Source organism: Melopsittacus undulatus, chromosome 1 (genome assembly GCF_012275295.1).
Source record: "Melopsittacus undulatus isolate bMelUnd1 chromosome 1, bMelUnd1.mat.Z, whole genome shotgun sequence".
Taxonomy (NCBI): Eukaryota; Metazoa; Chordata; class Aves; order Psittaciformes; family Psittaculidae; genus Melopsittacus; species Melopsittacus undulatus.
In genome coordinates, this window is record NC_047527.1 from 23,083,313 (window position 1) to 23,100,278 (window position 16,966).

The 16,966-nt window shown below is 38.4% G+C and overlaps 1 protein-coding gene across 2 annotated transcripts in view; it reads right to left on the minus strand.

Moving 5' to 3' along the window:
- Nucleotides 1-4,144: 4,144 nt before the first annotated feature.
- The window catches only part of MTDH (metadherin), a 35,653-nt gene continuing 22,831 nt past the window's right edge, over nucleotides 4,145-16,966 (minus strand). The window contains exons 10-12 of one of the 2 annotated variants that reach the window (XM_031050527.2): nucleotides 14,522-14,641; nucleotides 8,610-8,766; nucleotides 4,145-7,042 (exon numbers count right to left, since the gene is read on the minus strand). In XM_031050527.2, the coding sequence (XP_030906387.2) occupies nucleotides 6,972-7,042; nucleotides 8,610-8,766; nucleotides 14,522-14,641 (348 nt within the window). In that variant the 3' untranslated portion in view covers nucleotides 4,145-6,971. The remainder of the gene's footprint in view (nucleotides 7,043-8,609; nucleotides 8,767-14,521; nucleotides 14,642-16,966) is intronic. The other variant, XM_031050528.2, reaches the window with a different exon arrangement.

Below are 16,966 nucleotides of genomic sequence, written 5' to 3' on the forward strand. Positions count from 1 at the left end.
GCAGTAAGAGACACTCCTAAAGCACTGTAAAGAAGTTCCATGGTTAACAGCAGGCTGCATGACTTAGATGACTTTGAACTGCATCTCTGTAGTACATGAATATAAAATAGCACAATATTGATTTTCCAGCACAGCTCTACCAGTGCTGAGTATCCTGAGCCCACTCCAGAAAAGCACTTACATCTGTTTTCCTATTACTACTATTCAGAAATGCTCAATCCCTACGCCAAGTCTGAGTATCATTATTTTTGCTTATTCAGGAGACAAGTTTTCCTTTTTTTTTTCTTCTTTTTAATGGAATTATCCTATTAGTTCCAAGCAGACAGCTGTTTGAACCCCTGTCCCTGGAAACTGCAGAAGAGAATTCCAGCTAAAAAAGAAGAAAACTTTGCAAATCTCTACTACAATTAAGATTTTTAAAGGTTTTAGAAGTAATCATCCAGGCATGACAGTGACAGAAAAAAGAAGAAGTATCTATGAAGGGCAACTCCCTCAATGTTAAGGTCAACTGCAAAAGTCTTCATATTTAAAATAACCTCAATATTAACCCTACTCTACACATGCCACAGACTTGACTCATAGCAGAAATACTGGAGAGGCAGCTGGAGTAAGGATACCTCTCAAGTACCACTGCAGTGTTAGCCTTACTTAACAGCTACACTTGCACCTTCTGGAGGTGAGCGGGACAGGCCAGGTTAAGTGCAGGCAAATGGGCACTGATGCTGTAGGGTGTTGGCTGGGTGGTCTGCAAGAGCATGTGAGTCACAGTGGTCTCTGATCTGTTTTTTCTTGAAGTGGCTGCTCAGACCGTGCAGCAAGCATGGAGAAAGGGTTTTATCTGAAAAAGTTTCAAAGGATTTGAAAGGCTCCAGCTCTGCAGCAAAGCTAAAGGCCAGGGTAACCAAGAGACAACTGGAACAAAATAGTTCAAGAGTCAAATGAAAGATGACGCTGGCACAGCAGGGTTACTTCTAACAGATGACTTGAAATAGGCACCCAAGGTAGCTTGCCCTGTCCCAAACTGGCCCTGGCAAAACTCAGTTGGGCCAAGACTACAGCCTTTGTTTCACTGAATTTACAGGTTTTTCTACCACCCATGCTATCAGAAAAATAAATACTGATGGACTACGTTCTTCTATAATTCAGAAGCATCTGGACTGTTGAAGTACAGTTGTTTAACACTGCATTAGTCTAAAGCAGTAGGAGAACACATGGACCTCTCAAAGTCTTAAACAAGCCTCTAGAAAAAAACAGTTTGGTAAGTCCATGCAGGATTTGATTGACAGAAAACAGAACTATTGAGGCATGTATTATGCATACCACAGAAAACCCCACAGATGGAAAGCCAGGCAGCAGCCATGTGAAATTTTATAGTAGCCTGTGTTTTCTGTTTGTAATTTTACTGCATTCAAACAATAGCCAGCCTAAGTATGGCTTATGGGTTTTTGTTTTTTTCCTGGGAAAAGTGGGAACTGGGAAATCCCACTTCATTCAGATGTAAACTGTTCTATGCTTAGGCTGAGATATCTCCTGTAGAGCCTTCACAATTCCTCAGTTAAAGCAGAACATACAGCTCCAAACTCAGTGGGCACAGAGTGGGCACTGGGTTACCTGGCAAAACCAGTGTCTGTATTAGGAACACTTGCTATCTTCCAACTCATCTGGATGAGAGCTCCAGAGTTATCTTAAAAACTTTCCCCACCCCAAGACTGGATAAAGATCTGGAGCTTTAAGGAAAGCATTCTGGCTGCAAAAGTAGTTCGGCCAATTAAATGTTGATGTCAATATTTCAGCCTTACAGTCAGGAAGAGATTACCTTGCCAGTCATCACTTGTCTGTCAGTTTTGATGAGGAAAACAAGAGCTCTCTGAAATACCTGAGCTCCCAAGGCATGCATTATTTTTGTAATGCAATTCTCCCAGTTTTCATGGCAATGAAAAAAAGTTTAGAGGAAATACCTAATCACAGTGTATACAAATAGGGAATTCATATAGGGAATAGCTGATCATTAGCAAACTAATTATTTTTCCTTTTTTAGCTATTTAGTTTGAGCTACAAGTAAGGTAATTTTAAATCAGGATGATTTAACTCTTGCAGCCAATCTAGAATCCAGCCTGTAGCTTTTCAGGAATTGTAATGACAGCTTCAGCATTCTCCCCTCTTCAAAAACATGTTGCCTTGCTTTGAGTAATGAGAGATCAAAGAATACCAGGTTTGAAGGGACCTCAAGGATCATCTAGTCCAACTTTTCGTGGCACAAGCACAGTCTAGACAGAGTGGACTAGCAATCTGACCAGTCAAATCTTAGGTGTCCAGTGTTGGAGAATCCACCATTTTCCTGAGGAGATTATTCCAATAGCTGATAGCTCTAATTGTAGCCACCCTTAAAATACTGGAACATGGCAACATCCACCTATCAGTAGGCTCCAGGGAAGTTTCACACGGCATCCCTCCCTTCTTGGGGAAACTCAAGTCTGTAGTAATTTCAAACATGACTGCCTTGTGTATGGGTGAAAATGCAAGGTTACCAGTCTCTCATAATGCCTTCAGGGACTTCAAGAGCAAAAGCAAAGCTTGTGCATCTCCATGAATATACACTTACACCCAGTCATGCAGCCCCACAGCAGCAGAGGGACCATCAATTGATGGAGCTCCTTTTGGCTAACTGGCTAAGGCTGAGATAACACCAATCTCCAATCTCACACATCTCTTGAAGAGAGACAGTAAAGCCTGGCTGTCCAAGAACGAGCCCAAGTTACCATATAACATCAGAGAGGAGTTACCTCCCATCCAGAGCTTCACTTACAGATGTAGCTCAAGGCCTGGCTTTGTTTGCTAGCTATGTAGATAAGGATGGTCAAGGAAATAGTAGGCATGAAAACAAGCTGTGGCAGCTTTAGTCATAACACCCTCTGAAAACAAAGTTCTCAGTAAAGAAGTATTTAGTTTATACTTCATCAGATACCTGAAATGAGGAATCACTTAAGTCTGAACCAGAGCTTACTGAACAGCAGGGGAAACAGTGTGTAAGAGACTTAATATCCCCAAGAAAAAAAAGGGAACCGTCTCAAACAAGTCAGTTTTATGAGTTCATTGTGGTGATCCAGTTCTCAGTGGTCCATGACATACCCTCTGCTGTGGACTGAATTAAAAACACTGAGCCAAGCTATGAGGTTACTCGATGCCACAATTAGGACGGAAAATGTAATTGCTTTGTAGCTGCAGATGTTCTAAGTATTTTAAGAGCACTGTAGGAAACCTTGAAACTAGGAGTTTCATGTTAAGAGTTTTAAATGCAGTTTTCTTTTCCAGAAGACACCAAAATTAAAGACATCAGTTTAAATAAAGAAACGTATTTTCAGCGAACCAGAAACCTTCAGCTTGGTGGAACTAGCTACGTATTTAAAATAATGTAAATTCTACAGTTTCTTAAAGGACCCACTATGGAGACCAGACAAGTTCAGCAATTCACTCGTTTCAATAGGAATAGTCTGCGAACCACTAACAGCAACATGACACAGAGTACAGGAATCAATAACTCCCACCCATCAGACAAAAATATATGCTCTTCCACTTCACTCCCAACATCCATCCCAATTCACAGCAGTTCTGTTAGTCCTGTAGGGAATAAAAACCATGGTGACACTGCACTACTTTCAGGTTAAGAACAGGCAGCCCTTCCTGGTTCTTCCCCCCACCTGAAGTCACTCAGCTGAAACTCTTGGTTCCTAAATGAATCAATTCATGTAGCATTTTAACAGCATTAGGATAATTTTAGCAGTATCTTCAGAAGAAATTCAGCTTTGTAGTTGCTTCCCTCCCCCTCATTTACAGCAGAATAATGGAGAAATCTTTCATTACTGGCCCAGAAAACTGAAACTCTGTCCTTCACTAGCACTCAGTGGTCACCAGGAGACTCTCAGGTACAGGTGGCTGCAAGAGACTTGCATTTTTAACAACTGAAATCCTGACTGGTGACCAACTGAAGTCAAAATATGATTAACAATGATAACTGCAAATCTGCTATATCCTGTATTCTGAAGTCTGCATTTTTCAAAAGCCTTACTCACAGGCAAATCCTAGGAACTATTAAGGCAGTTTCCAAAGAGATGCAATTCAGTTACAACACAACAGTACCAAAGTATTTCTATAAAGTTTGAAATGTTTTTAATATGTACATTCTTTCTTAGTAAATATTAAAGTAGTGCTTTTCTCTTGCACTTTTTTCATTAGACTTCTAAAAGGGCATCAGAAATACATTTTTCAACCCCCTCCAAACCAATGCACAGTTGTTACCTTCGCAACAAGCACATATGAATTCTGTACACCTTTCCCTCCCCATAACAGAAATAAAAATATGCCATGATTATCCAATTACACATCATCACAACAGGTTTAAATTATGCATACAAATAATTCCAGAGCCCAACATACTGGATTTATGAAACCATTCCATGCATTCAACAACAAATAAAAAGAAAAAAAAAAGAAAAAAAGATGATTAAGTTTCTTTAAATGGCGTTTTCTCTTTCTATCCAAGTACCAAAGTCTGGATTCAGTGTATCATTAAGACTAACCACTGCTTGAGTCATAAAACATGACAGTACATAGATAACCAAATTTCTATTTATAGACAATATGCTATACAGTTACTACCTCTTTTAATGAATGTCAGATAAAGCAAGTTTCGCTAAGACACTGAAACTGCACATTAAGGAAACAGTAAGAGGTGCTGCTAAATAGGTAACATCATTTTGAAAGGAGGCTATGTATTTATATGATCCTTCTTAGTAGTAGCAGTTAATTAGCAGGGTTCCTATGCTGTTGGCTAGTTTGTTTCTTTTTCCCCAGAATGACAAGCTATTCAAGAGCTACAGCTGACTCACCCAGGAATATCACCAACTTTATCTTCAAGAGGACAAAAACCAGTTTATGCAGTGAAAGCCCCTGGGGGTAGTCTCTCTCGTTACATAAAATCTTGGTATTTTCTACAAAAGAAGCTCATAGCACAACATACAGATTCGAAACAGACATTTCAGACATACATCACAAACCTGAATTCAAAGGGTATTCTTTTTCATCTTTACTATGAAGACAAGTAAAATAATAATACTATTTACATGCAAATGACTCTGCATGATTTTGTAATATCCTATTTTTGTGTTTGCCTTAAGATACTCCTTGAAAAGCTGTACTTCAGTTCTAAATTTATTTTACATGAATCTTGACAGGTCTCAGTTTCAGGCATTACTCCCTCCCAGTGAATCTATCAATACTGTCAATAAGCTCAATTTATTTTAACGAATCAATGTAGTGTCTTATGTTCCTGATATACAGGGGATCATTTCTGTGCACGTTAGTATCCATTTAGTAGAAAAGCTCTCCATTAGCAAGGTGCATTTTCAGTACAATTAAAACCAGCTTGCTGCATTAAATATTTGCACCTTGCAATACTGCTGAACTGCAGTCAAGTACAGTGAGAGTACAAGATCATTGATCAGTACCATGTGTTTCAGCTGCTAACAATTCTGTTTGTGCCACAAAACCAGCAGCTAATCATTGAGAAAAAATCTTGGCTCTTCTTTAACTGCATTTACCAGGTGATGTTGGTTACCATCCTTATCAAACACATTTTGTATAGGCTATTTACAGTGTACATGGCTGAGCATGCACCTTACAGACACAAACACATCTGCCAGTTTGATACCATGTAATTACACAGTGCCTGAAAATGACAACACATCTTAAAACACCATTTTAATTAACAGCTTCAAGCGGGAAATGGTCTTTATTTTATAACTGCTATACTTGCATGAGTTTTTACTTTTTTTATATAAAACACTAGCTCCTGCCCAGAAGTCTAGACACATTCTACATACTACAGGTTAAGGCAGTAAAAAAAATGTGTTCCTGATAACTGGTCTTGACAACGTCAATTAAAGCTGTCTGAAGCCACTCCAGTTCTCCAACAGAGCTCTGAGACATCAAATAATTTGCAAGTGAAAAAAAAAATTAAAAAACCCCATCACTTTTCTTTCTTCAGTTTTAGTAATAGAGAACAACAGAACTGGGTAGGGCAGAACAGAACGGGGTATGGCAAGTCAAAAAGTGTTGAGGGAAGGGAACATTTGATTTCAAATGATTCCATGAGTTTAACAGTTGAAAGAATACAGTTTTACATGGGAGTCTGACTCAACCAAGAACTGTATGGAATGAAGGAGAAAACCAATTTTATGCACATTACTGCGTTCTTAAAAATATACTGTTATCTTCAATAATTCAAGTAAGGTAATAGACATTATCAAAAATAACTTCATGAACCATACTCAAGTTTCAAATCACATTCTCAAACTTTTAACCCAAAACAGTTTTATTGTGTTAACTTCATATAATAAACCATGAAGGTCTGACTGTACAAATGGTTAATGATTTGCACTTGTGACTGCTGCAATAGCTAGCAGACTTGCTAACCAACTTACTGTAAAGATATGGCAGATTATATGTTTAATCAAAGCACTTTCATTTAGGCATGAAACAAATTCAAATGGTTGACATTCTGTGCTTCTAATGCATCACTCCTAAGAGAGGCAAGAAACACCCACTATTGTACAGACAATTATTTTTACAGAATACCCTTCCTTGAAATTAATCTTTTCTCCACAGCTGTAGATGAGAGTATAATCTGTCGTAAACAGGGCACTGTGTTGTAAAATCAGTTTTTTTAAATCAAGATCTCTCTCCAAAAGTTGGAAAAACAGACTCTTCAGCATGTCTTTCAAACGTAGCATGTTCTGTTTGCTGCATCAGTTACTTTCCTTTGATTCCTTTTTAAAGACGTTTATGTTCACAGCAGTTCTGTTTTTAAAAAGTGTTTGAAATTTATATAAAATTCTGTACATGTTCACAAATTATTGCATAAACAGCATAATCTTCATGACAATATTCAGCAACACATGTCCATCTCAGGAAGTTCACGTTTCCCTTCTTGCTTTTTTCTTCTTTTTAACTTGTTTGGGAGATTCCCAGCTTTCTTCAGACTTTGCTAAAAGAAAACCAAAACCCAGCATAACTGGAGTGTTAGGTCTGAGAAAGTTTACAAAGAACTGACTTTAAAATTTTATGAAGTAGTTTAGAGCAATCAACTAGCATGAATTTTGAAGGAGAGTTATACTCATCTGTTTCTCCCAAATAGTCTAATTTGAATTGAAATGCATCTAAACTAATGTTTGCTAATTTCAACCTATTTTTTTATGCCACAAGCATAGTGATATACAAAGGTAATTAGTTTTGTAAATATTATTGACAATAGAGCCATTATTTTTCAGCTAACTGGAAATACCATACATGTACACAATTGACATTAAATGTTTACTTTTATCAGATTATGCTGGTTTTAACTACTAAATAAGTGACACTCCAAAAAAGTATTTTTAAGAGCAATGAACTACATAAAGGTATTGTTCCATGGAATCCTTAATCAGATCAAGAAGATATGTATTATTTTTTTCAAAATAGACTGCCTTGAAACATGCTGACTGCCATGTGTAAAATAGGGTAAAATATTTTATATGCTGAACATAAAAGATGTTTTTTCAATTGCTGAGGCATGAATCAGTCAGAAAAGCCTTCATATTTAAGAACCAGAACAAAAAGTTCTAAGTTAACACGTGGTTTGAAAGAAGCCAATTAGTGCAGCTGAATGAGACTAATATTATAAAATCATCTAGGTTCTTCTGCAGTCATTAAAAGTGGTTTAGTACTTCAACACTTAGCCAGGAAGTTCTTAGGAAATGTCAGTACTTATTAATCTCATTGAAAAGCCTAATTCAAAGATTTTTACCTAATTTTTCTGTCTTACGGGGCAGGTACTCCAGTACAAGCACTTTTGCTGAGTACAACAGAATACACTTGACATCTTTGGACACAACATATTTTTAAAAAGCAATCTACCTGCAAGTTCAATCTGAAGTACGTGCTGTTAGGCTACAACAAAGAACTGCATCACCCAGTATCTTTCTACTCCCATACCAGCAACTGTTTCCCTCCATGATTACTACATTTCATGGAAGCATATGGAAAAAAGATGATAATAAGCTGAGAAGTAAAAAAAAAAACAAAACCAAAAATCCCCAAAACTCCAGTAGGTTGAATATTGAATTGCATGTATTTTTCAAATTTTTCTAGATTTCCGTAGCTAAACATTCTGTCAACTGCTATGTTAGTACCCATCTGTTCCACTGAAGACTCACAAGCAGGTCTTTGGAAACAGTGTTGGCAGAACTACTTAATCACAGCATGGAGTTCCAGTCCTGATGGCAAAGAGTAAGTCCAAATGTCTGTTAAGGACTGGACAAGGCCAACAGACATTTTCAGTCACTCAAGCATATGAAGCCAGTATTTCCTCACAGTGAAAGCGCATTTGTCGGATTATTTCAAGAAAAGCTAACATATGGAAAGATATACAAATGACGCACATAAAGCACGCAAGTACCTGATATGGTCCTCTAGCACCAAACCTCAGTGCAAAGCATTCCTACTATATATATGCTCTATGGTGACAAAAAGGACATGCTGCATTAAAAAAATGAACTGTACTGAGAGATACTTACTCTGTGGAGGAGGCACACTGTTTTGCTTAATATTGGGACTAGAAACATCTGTCTGTTGCAGCATCTGTGGCACTTGGGAAGCGATCTTGTCAGACTCGCTCTCTGATACAATTATGGATGGCTCAGTAGAAACAGCAAGCGAAGGAGCCTCCTCAGGCTATTTGAAAAACAGAAAGAAGTTGCTAAAGGTTTATTATGTCATACAGCAGTAAAACATTCTTATACAGTGTTATTCTGGCAGTATACTTAGCAGCTGTTGGAAAGATAGCATTGAAAAATTAAACCAATATTAAAATACTTCACAATTTTAGTTCAAGGCCGCAAGGCTATGACTGCCACCTAGTGTCAAAACATTTAGTTACACACAAGCAAAGAATTATTAAAATACATAACATGCAAAGAAAGAGAGAACAATCTAAAAATCACTAAAATCCTAAAGAAACTCTAGAACTTATATTCAGGAGAGATGCAAGACAGTGAAGCTTACACGTTCTGCTGCAAGGCAAATACGCAAGCTGTGTATGTCTTAATACACACTACAAACCCCAAATTTTGTAATATTTAGAAAGCATTTGCTTTCTAAACGTAACATTTAGAAAGTCATTCCTATCAACTGCTCAAAACCTTCTGTGTGCTCATATCAGAACACCAGATATTTGCAAGAGGAGTAAAAAAGTATTTCAACAGAAACTACTGGAGGAGTCACTGCCGAAAGATGCTTGTAGTAATTCCCAATTATCTGGTCAACCTATTTTGAAGGTTCCCACAACAGAGACAAGATGTAACTGTAGCTCCCTCTGTAGCACTTAATGACATTGAAGTACAGTAAACCAGAAGTCAACAATGCAAAAAACATTTTGACATTCCAATAGTAAAATCAGAACATAAATAAAAGATTCCACTGCAGGCAACCTACTGACAAAAAGGATTCAAGTATTAGAAGCCTTTAAATACTAGAAAACAGAGCCTCAGTCAAGCAATAAACCCCAAACCTGACTGTTACTGAGAAGTCATGGCTGTAGTTGTGCCACAACAGCCAGGACCTGGAACTATGACAAAACAGTGAAGCCTACACCTAGCCCTGGATGTGGCTGTACACAGATCCTACGCTGTAGTCATCAGTTTGTACTGTTCCCATCACCGTAAATATCTCAAAAATTTCGCAAAAACAGAAAAAAGAGCAAAAAGCTACACTTTCTTATATTTTAATCAAATCATACTGAGCAAAAAGTTAAAAAGCTTTAATTAAAACCACACAGGAATTTGGAGGGTATTTCTCTAACCTTCCATAAGTACAGGATTTAGAAATACATCAACTGAAAATGTTTTTTAATAGCTATAATTGCAGTATTTCTTTTAATCTACTGAAAATATGGTAGTCAACCTGTTCTTTTAGTATCAACCATGCTAGTAAAAATCAACTCCCATCCTGCAGGATTTCCAAGCTTAGCCAATTCTAATGACTAAGCAATCAGCAATCATCAGCTACATAAATACAAAGAATAGAACCATAGAATAGTTAGGGTTGGAAAGGACCTTAAGATCATGTAGTTCCAACCCCCCCTGTCATGGGCAGGGACACCTCACACTAAACCATGTCACCCAAGGCTCTATCCAGCCTGGTCTTGACCACTGCCAGGAATGGAGCATTCACAACTTCCCTGGGCAACCCATTCCAGTGCCTCACCACCCTCACAGGGAAGAATTTCTTCCTTATATCCAGTCTGAACTTCCTCTGTTTAAGCTTTAATCCGTTACCCCTTGTCCTGTCATTACAATTCCTAATAAATAGTCCCTCCCCAGCACCTTTACAGGCCCCCTTCAGATACTGGAAGGCTGCTATGAGGTCTCCACGCAGCCTTCTCTTCTCCAGGCTGAACAGACCCAACTTTCTCAGCCTCTCTTCATACAGGAGGTGCTCCAGTCCCCTGATCATCCTCGTAGCCCTTCTCTGGACTTGTTCCAACAGTTCCATATCCTTTTTATGTTGAGGACACCAGAACTGCACACAATACTCTTAAGTGGGGTCACACAAGAGCAGAGCAGAAAGGCAGGATCACCTCCTTTGACCTGCTGGTCATGGTCCGTTTGATGCAGCCCAGGATATGGTTGGCTTTCTGGGCTATAAGCGCACACTGAAGCTGGCTCATGTTCATTTTCTCATTGAAAATGGCCAACACCCCCAAGTCCTTCTCTGCAGGGCTGCTCTGAATCTCTTCTTTGCCCAACCTGTAGCTATGCCTGGGATTGCTCTGACTCAGGTGTAGTACCTTGCATTTGGCATGGTTAAACTTCCTGAGGTTGGCATCAGCCCACCTCACAAGCGTGGCAAGGTCCCTCTGGATGGCATTCCTTCCCTCCAGCGTATCAACAGAACCACACAGCTTGGTGTCATCAGCAAACTTGCTGAGGGTGCACTCAATTCCATTGTCCATGTCAGCGACAAAGATGTTAAACAAGACCAGTCCCAAAACCGATCCCCGAGGAACACCACTCGTTACTCGTCTCCAGACGGACATTGAGCCATTTACCACAACTCTTTGCATGTGGCCATCCAGCCAGTTCATCCACCAAGTGGTATTAAATTGATGTCTCTCCAATTTAGAGACAAGGATGTCATGTGGGACAGTGTCAAACGCTTTGCACAAGTCCAGGTAGATGACATCAACTGCTCCACCCCTGTCCATCACTTTTGTAGCCCCATCATAGAAGGCCACCAAATTGGTCAGGCAGGATTTCCCCCTAGTAAAGCCATGCTGGCTGTCACCAAGCACCTTTCTCTTTTTCATGTGCCCCAGCATGCCTTCCAGGAGAATCTGCTCCAAAATTTTGCCAGGCACAGAGGTGAGACTGACTGGTCTGTAATTCCCCGGGTCATCCATTTTCCCCTTCTTGAAAATGGGGGTTATATTTCTCTTTTTCCAGTTGGGCACTTCACCCGAGTGCCACAATTTTTCATATATGACGGACAGTGGCTTAGCAACTTCATTTGCCAGCTCCTTCTGGAGCCATGGATGGATTTCATCAGGTCCCATGGACTTCTGCATGTTCAGGTTCTGAAGATGGTCTCGAACCAGATCCTCTCCTACAGTGTGCCCAAGGTCTTCATTCTCACAGTCCCTGCATCTACCTTCCAAGACTTGGGTCGTGTGGTCTGAGCATTTGCCAGTGAAGTCTGAGGCAAAGAAGTCATTAAGAACCTCAGCCTTCTCCAAATCCAGGGTAGCCAGTTCTCCTGATAGCTTCTGGAGAGGGCTCATGTTGTCCCTAGTCTGTCTTCTATTCACAGTGCACCTATAGAATCCTTTCCTGTTATCATAGAAACCCTTCCTGTCAACATGAACTCTTAACGAAATGGATGTGGCATCTAGAACAGGAGGAGGTCTTAAAGCTCGTAGTTCTGCAGGATAATCGGTTCAGGTCACTGGCACCATAGTTTCATTAGTACAGAGTCACTCTCCAACTGCAAGTAAAGCAACTTAAGATTTAATGGCATACTGCTGACTAACATGTTGCAGCTTGAATACTGAAGTATGCAGTATTACTGCAAATGTAACAATACAGGTATCTACAGCATTATGTGGACATTTTTCCAAATATCATACTTCTGTGTGAGTTTTGGAGGAGGAAAGTGGATTGTGGTACCAAACGTTAAACTTGGTTCTACTCTTTGCTAGGTTGTTTTGTGCTAACAAGCATTTTGGAAAGGAAATCTTATACAACGAATAAAAGCATTTTTTACAGAATCAGAGAATGGTCTGGGCTGGAAGGGACCTTTTGAGAATATAAAGTTATATGCATAATTCTATAATTTATTAATGAAGTAGTGACTTGTGAAACTGTTACAAATAAAGGACTTTCAAAGATATCTCTTAATTTAAGACCTGTGCCTGCTGATAAAATGCAAAGGTTGCCACACAGCCCAATATATGAGACTGATATAATTGCCAGATAAACCCCAAAAAGTGTTCAACATTCAGCTGTCTGGTCTTTATATTCTGGATTACAAATTATTTGCATTCAGTTCATTTTTCCTCATATTTAGTTCTCAAGTTTTGGAGCACTTGCTCAAGACCCGATTATCTACCTTGGAAACAAAAGTCACCCATTTCACACATCAGTCACAGGCTGTTTCTAAAACTTTCTGGAACAGCCAAGTCGAACAATATCAGAAAGCATCTTTGCATGTGTGAAATTACAACAAAACCCCATCTATTGGCAAGGAGACTTGATAATGACTGACAGACCATCTATGTTCCCAGATACAACAATGTACAATTTGTCCTTTATCAAGTCCAAATAAGTTCCAGAGAATGTTGATACTAAAAATTTTATGTGTCTTTTGCCCCTACACCGAGTAACTTCACACAGGTAATTTCTTGCTTCACAAAACTGCTACTAACACAGCTATACAGAGGCACACATGCGAACAGATGGAATTTAGGACTCAAGGGTAATAGGAGCAATCAAGCTTCCAAAATGTAGTGCACATAGCAGCTCTACATCAGAGCTGATGCCATCAAATCAACTAGGAAGTTCGGTATGGTTTTGAACACTAAACAACTGAGCAGTCTACTAAAACTTGGCTGGTATTTTGGCAATACTAACACCTTGTGAGAAAAAGGTCAGATCAAAGGAATCATTATATGTGGCTGAAGAATATTTCTTAAATCAATTTAGATTTCTAAACAGCAACAGCCAGCCTTCTGGGATACACCAGTACACCTCTTTCTAGATGTCAAAAAAAGCACCTCCAGGTCACAATTTAAATGAGATTTCTGACTGCGCATTTTCAGATATGGCCTCAAAACACAAAACAATGTATTTGAAGTTTTAAAAACCCTCACATGGCCAGGAACAAGGCCATTTCCACATATAGGTGTTTTTTTCAGATACAGCTTCAAAAAGCCACAAAACCCATCTCTGCATTAGTCAGAGAAAATAGGCAGCTGTTGCTAACCTTGAACATGGGTTGAACCTAAACACAATTATAGTAAAAGCTGTACTTCAGTGCAGAAGTAGATATTTAGAATAACCTAAAAGTACAACTGAATGTGCTTTTCAAGGCATGTGTTCTCAATGAACATTTCCTGTAGTTTCCTTTGGTGACCTGAAGTCTCTCATAAAAGATCCAATTCTAATATCCTCATTAGGATCTGAAGACCTTATTACTGTTATAAAGCAAATGCTTAGCAATGAAAAAGTAAACCTCTATATTCCGACAGATATTCTGTGGTACTAAACTGCTGTCACACTGGTATAGTTTTCTCTTTATGGAACACAAATCCAATATCACTAGAAAAATTAAATATGATACTTCTTCCTATAACGTGATGCTTGTAGGATGACAGTACCTAAAAGCTGCTCGTTGGAGAGAGATTAAGGAGAACTTCTGTTGTCTAGAATATCTCTTTAAATTGTGAGCTGAAGCAGAGAGTTTATGATCTGATTCAGATAAAACTTTTCTTATACATTTATGAAGCTCAGCATAGCCATTAAAAATCAAATTTAGACTGCATTTATTTTAGAATATACTAAGCTAGTAACACTTCATTCTGTTGCAGTGAAACAGTAAAATACGTTTAAGTCTTGCGCTTCAACCTATTAGTTCTTAGGTTTCCAGATTCTGAAGTTTTCAACTAGTGTTTGAATATTCAAACAAGAAAGTAATTTGACAGTCACAAAAATGACTACTAATTCAGAAGATACTCCTTTTCAAAACAGACATCCTTTTTAAAATTTGTAACTGACCTATAACTAAAATCCAACCTCTCAATCCCCTTTATATTCATAAACATATAGCCTGAAATAGTATTCTTACTGTAACTTTACATACACAAATTAACGTTTCGAAGGACCTTGATCACTTCCAAATCAGAAATTGTAACATAAATCCAATTCTGTTTCCCTACCTTAGCTGGTTCACTAGTACTTATGGTCTTCAGAGAAAAAGGTATTTCCTTCTGTGGTTGAACTTTTGAGGTATCCTTCTGAAATTCCTCTCCAGCTTCTCTATCCAGTTCTTCATGGTCCTACAAAAGTGGGATGGGAAAGGGGGAGGAAGAGCCTGTGTTTACAGTAAATTTAATAGAAGCACAGAATTATTTGAGTTGGAAGGGACCTTAGGAATCATCTAGTTCCACCCTGCTGCCATGGGTACGGACACCTTCCATTAGACCAGGTTGTTCAGAGCCCCACCCAATCCATCCCCATCCAAAGCCCCAGTGGCCTTGAACACTGCCAGGGATGGGGCATCCACAGCTTCTCTGGGCAACTTGTGCCACTGTCTCACCACCCTCATAGTGAGGAATTTCTTCTAAGTATCTAATCTGAATCTCCCCTCTTTCAGTTTAAAACCACTACCTCTTTGTCCTATCCCTACATGTCCTTGTAGAAAGTCCCTCTCCAGCTTTCTTGTAGGTCCCCTTTAGGTACTGGAGGGTTCCTCCAAGGTCTCCCTGGAGCCTTCTCAAGTTCTAACTCTTCTTCCTTGCACATCAGTTCTGTTGCCATAATCAGCTTCTGTAACTAAGAAAATCTATCTATAAAAAAATTAAGCAGTGGGCTAATATTAGTTCATGCTAACACTCAAAACTTATAGAACAACATATTACAAAAATACCCATAGGATGCAATAATACCCAAAAAGCAATATTCTTCATGCAATTTACTAGCAAAAATCCAAATCTGTAAATTAACTACATTTCACACTCCTGTGAAATTGTAAGATGCGAAATTAAATGGAAGTTACGCCAAAAACTTTGCAAAAGTATGATGATGAGACTTGACTGCTCCCAATTCTGTGCTTTCTTAGAAGTGGATGCAAGCTCTACATATTAACCTTTACATTTTTTACATATTAAGCTTTACTATTTTTGCAACCCAATTTAGTTTGCCATGATGCCTTTAAAACAAATTATCTTGATACAGAAACTCAAATTATCCAAAGTATCCAAGAGTCTCAACCTTTACCCCTTAAACACTCTAATAGCGAAAAGTTTTCATTTCAGATGATGAGCAAATAGTTACATTTGTTTATTTGTTTATAGCATCACAAGAATCCTGTGGTGGTAAACAGTAAATAGAACACATCTGCAATTTCAAGCTGGAAGTAGCCCCTGAAACATTATTCCTTCACTTGCTTCCCCTGGAACCTTGTGAAAATGCAGTCACAGTCTGTTGGTTCGTGACAGGAAAGAATACATACTGCCTTACACCTAGCTCTGAAGGTAGCTTCCACTGCACTGACAAACACTGAACTCAACAAATGAGTGTGAACAGTGTCAGTGAGAGAGAATGCTGTTTAAATGAACATACTCAATTTTCAGAGGATAAATATACAGGTTTTAAGTGAGTCTGAAGTAGGACTGGCAAGTTAAATTACTGAACTACTATAACAAGGATAATGTATGCAATATTAGAAGTTCTGTCTGCTCCTGTCAACTAACAAACTCCAATATTTCATAAAAATTTATTACAGAGAAATTCTCATATTTCAACTGATGATCTCATAGACTGATGGATTAAAGGAAAAAGCAACAAAACCAGAATGGTTAGAAACCAATGGGTAGAATAAATGAATCTGCTTATGCTAATATGGACAGTAGGATTCTGTTTGACATATACAACCTAAAAGGCACCTCACAGGCAATGGAAAAAAAAAAAATACTTCAGAATGCACTCACTGACCTTAGCATCCATGCAAAACATCCACAAATACCTGTTAACCCTAACCTATTAATCTTGACCTACATGTAGAGTCATTGCAGATACTAGAATGTGACAGATTTCAATTACAAAAAAAGCTGCAGTCCTAGTACCCTCAGTTTCAATTTTCTAAAAATAAATCAATCAATCTCACTCTCAATGGACAGCAGCACCCACCTCCAAACAACTTTAAAAGTTCTAAGGAGTTTAAAAGAGTGCAGTAGGAATTTAGTCTTTTAAAATTGTTTTATTAAAAATCTCAGACTGAAAACATGATAATCATAAAAAGCAAATTCAAAGTGAGAACAACTGAAGTAATGCTTTCTGCCTCTCTCCAATTCACGTAAGTCAAATTCAACAGAACATTTAATATTTTGTAAATAATGTAAATTCTGAATGACTGTCACTACAAGCAGAAGCAGAATATATTCTGAGCATGAGCTATTTAAAGCTTTTTCCTACTAGGAAAGTACTTGTTTTTGTCTATTCAAACATGAGTCAATTGCCAAGTGAATGAAGTGCAAACTGCTTTTGCTATTTTTACAAATCTGTTTCAATGTAATTCTTAAAAAGCTATTTAAGTAACACAAAACTCCAACCATCCTCAGTCTGCAAATACTAACCAATTCAAATCTGACTCACAGAGCAGC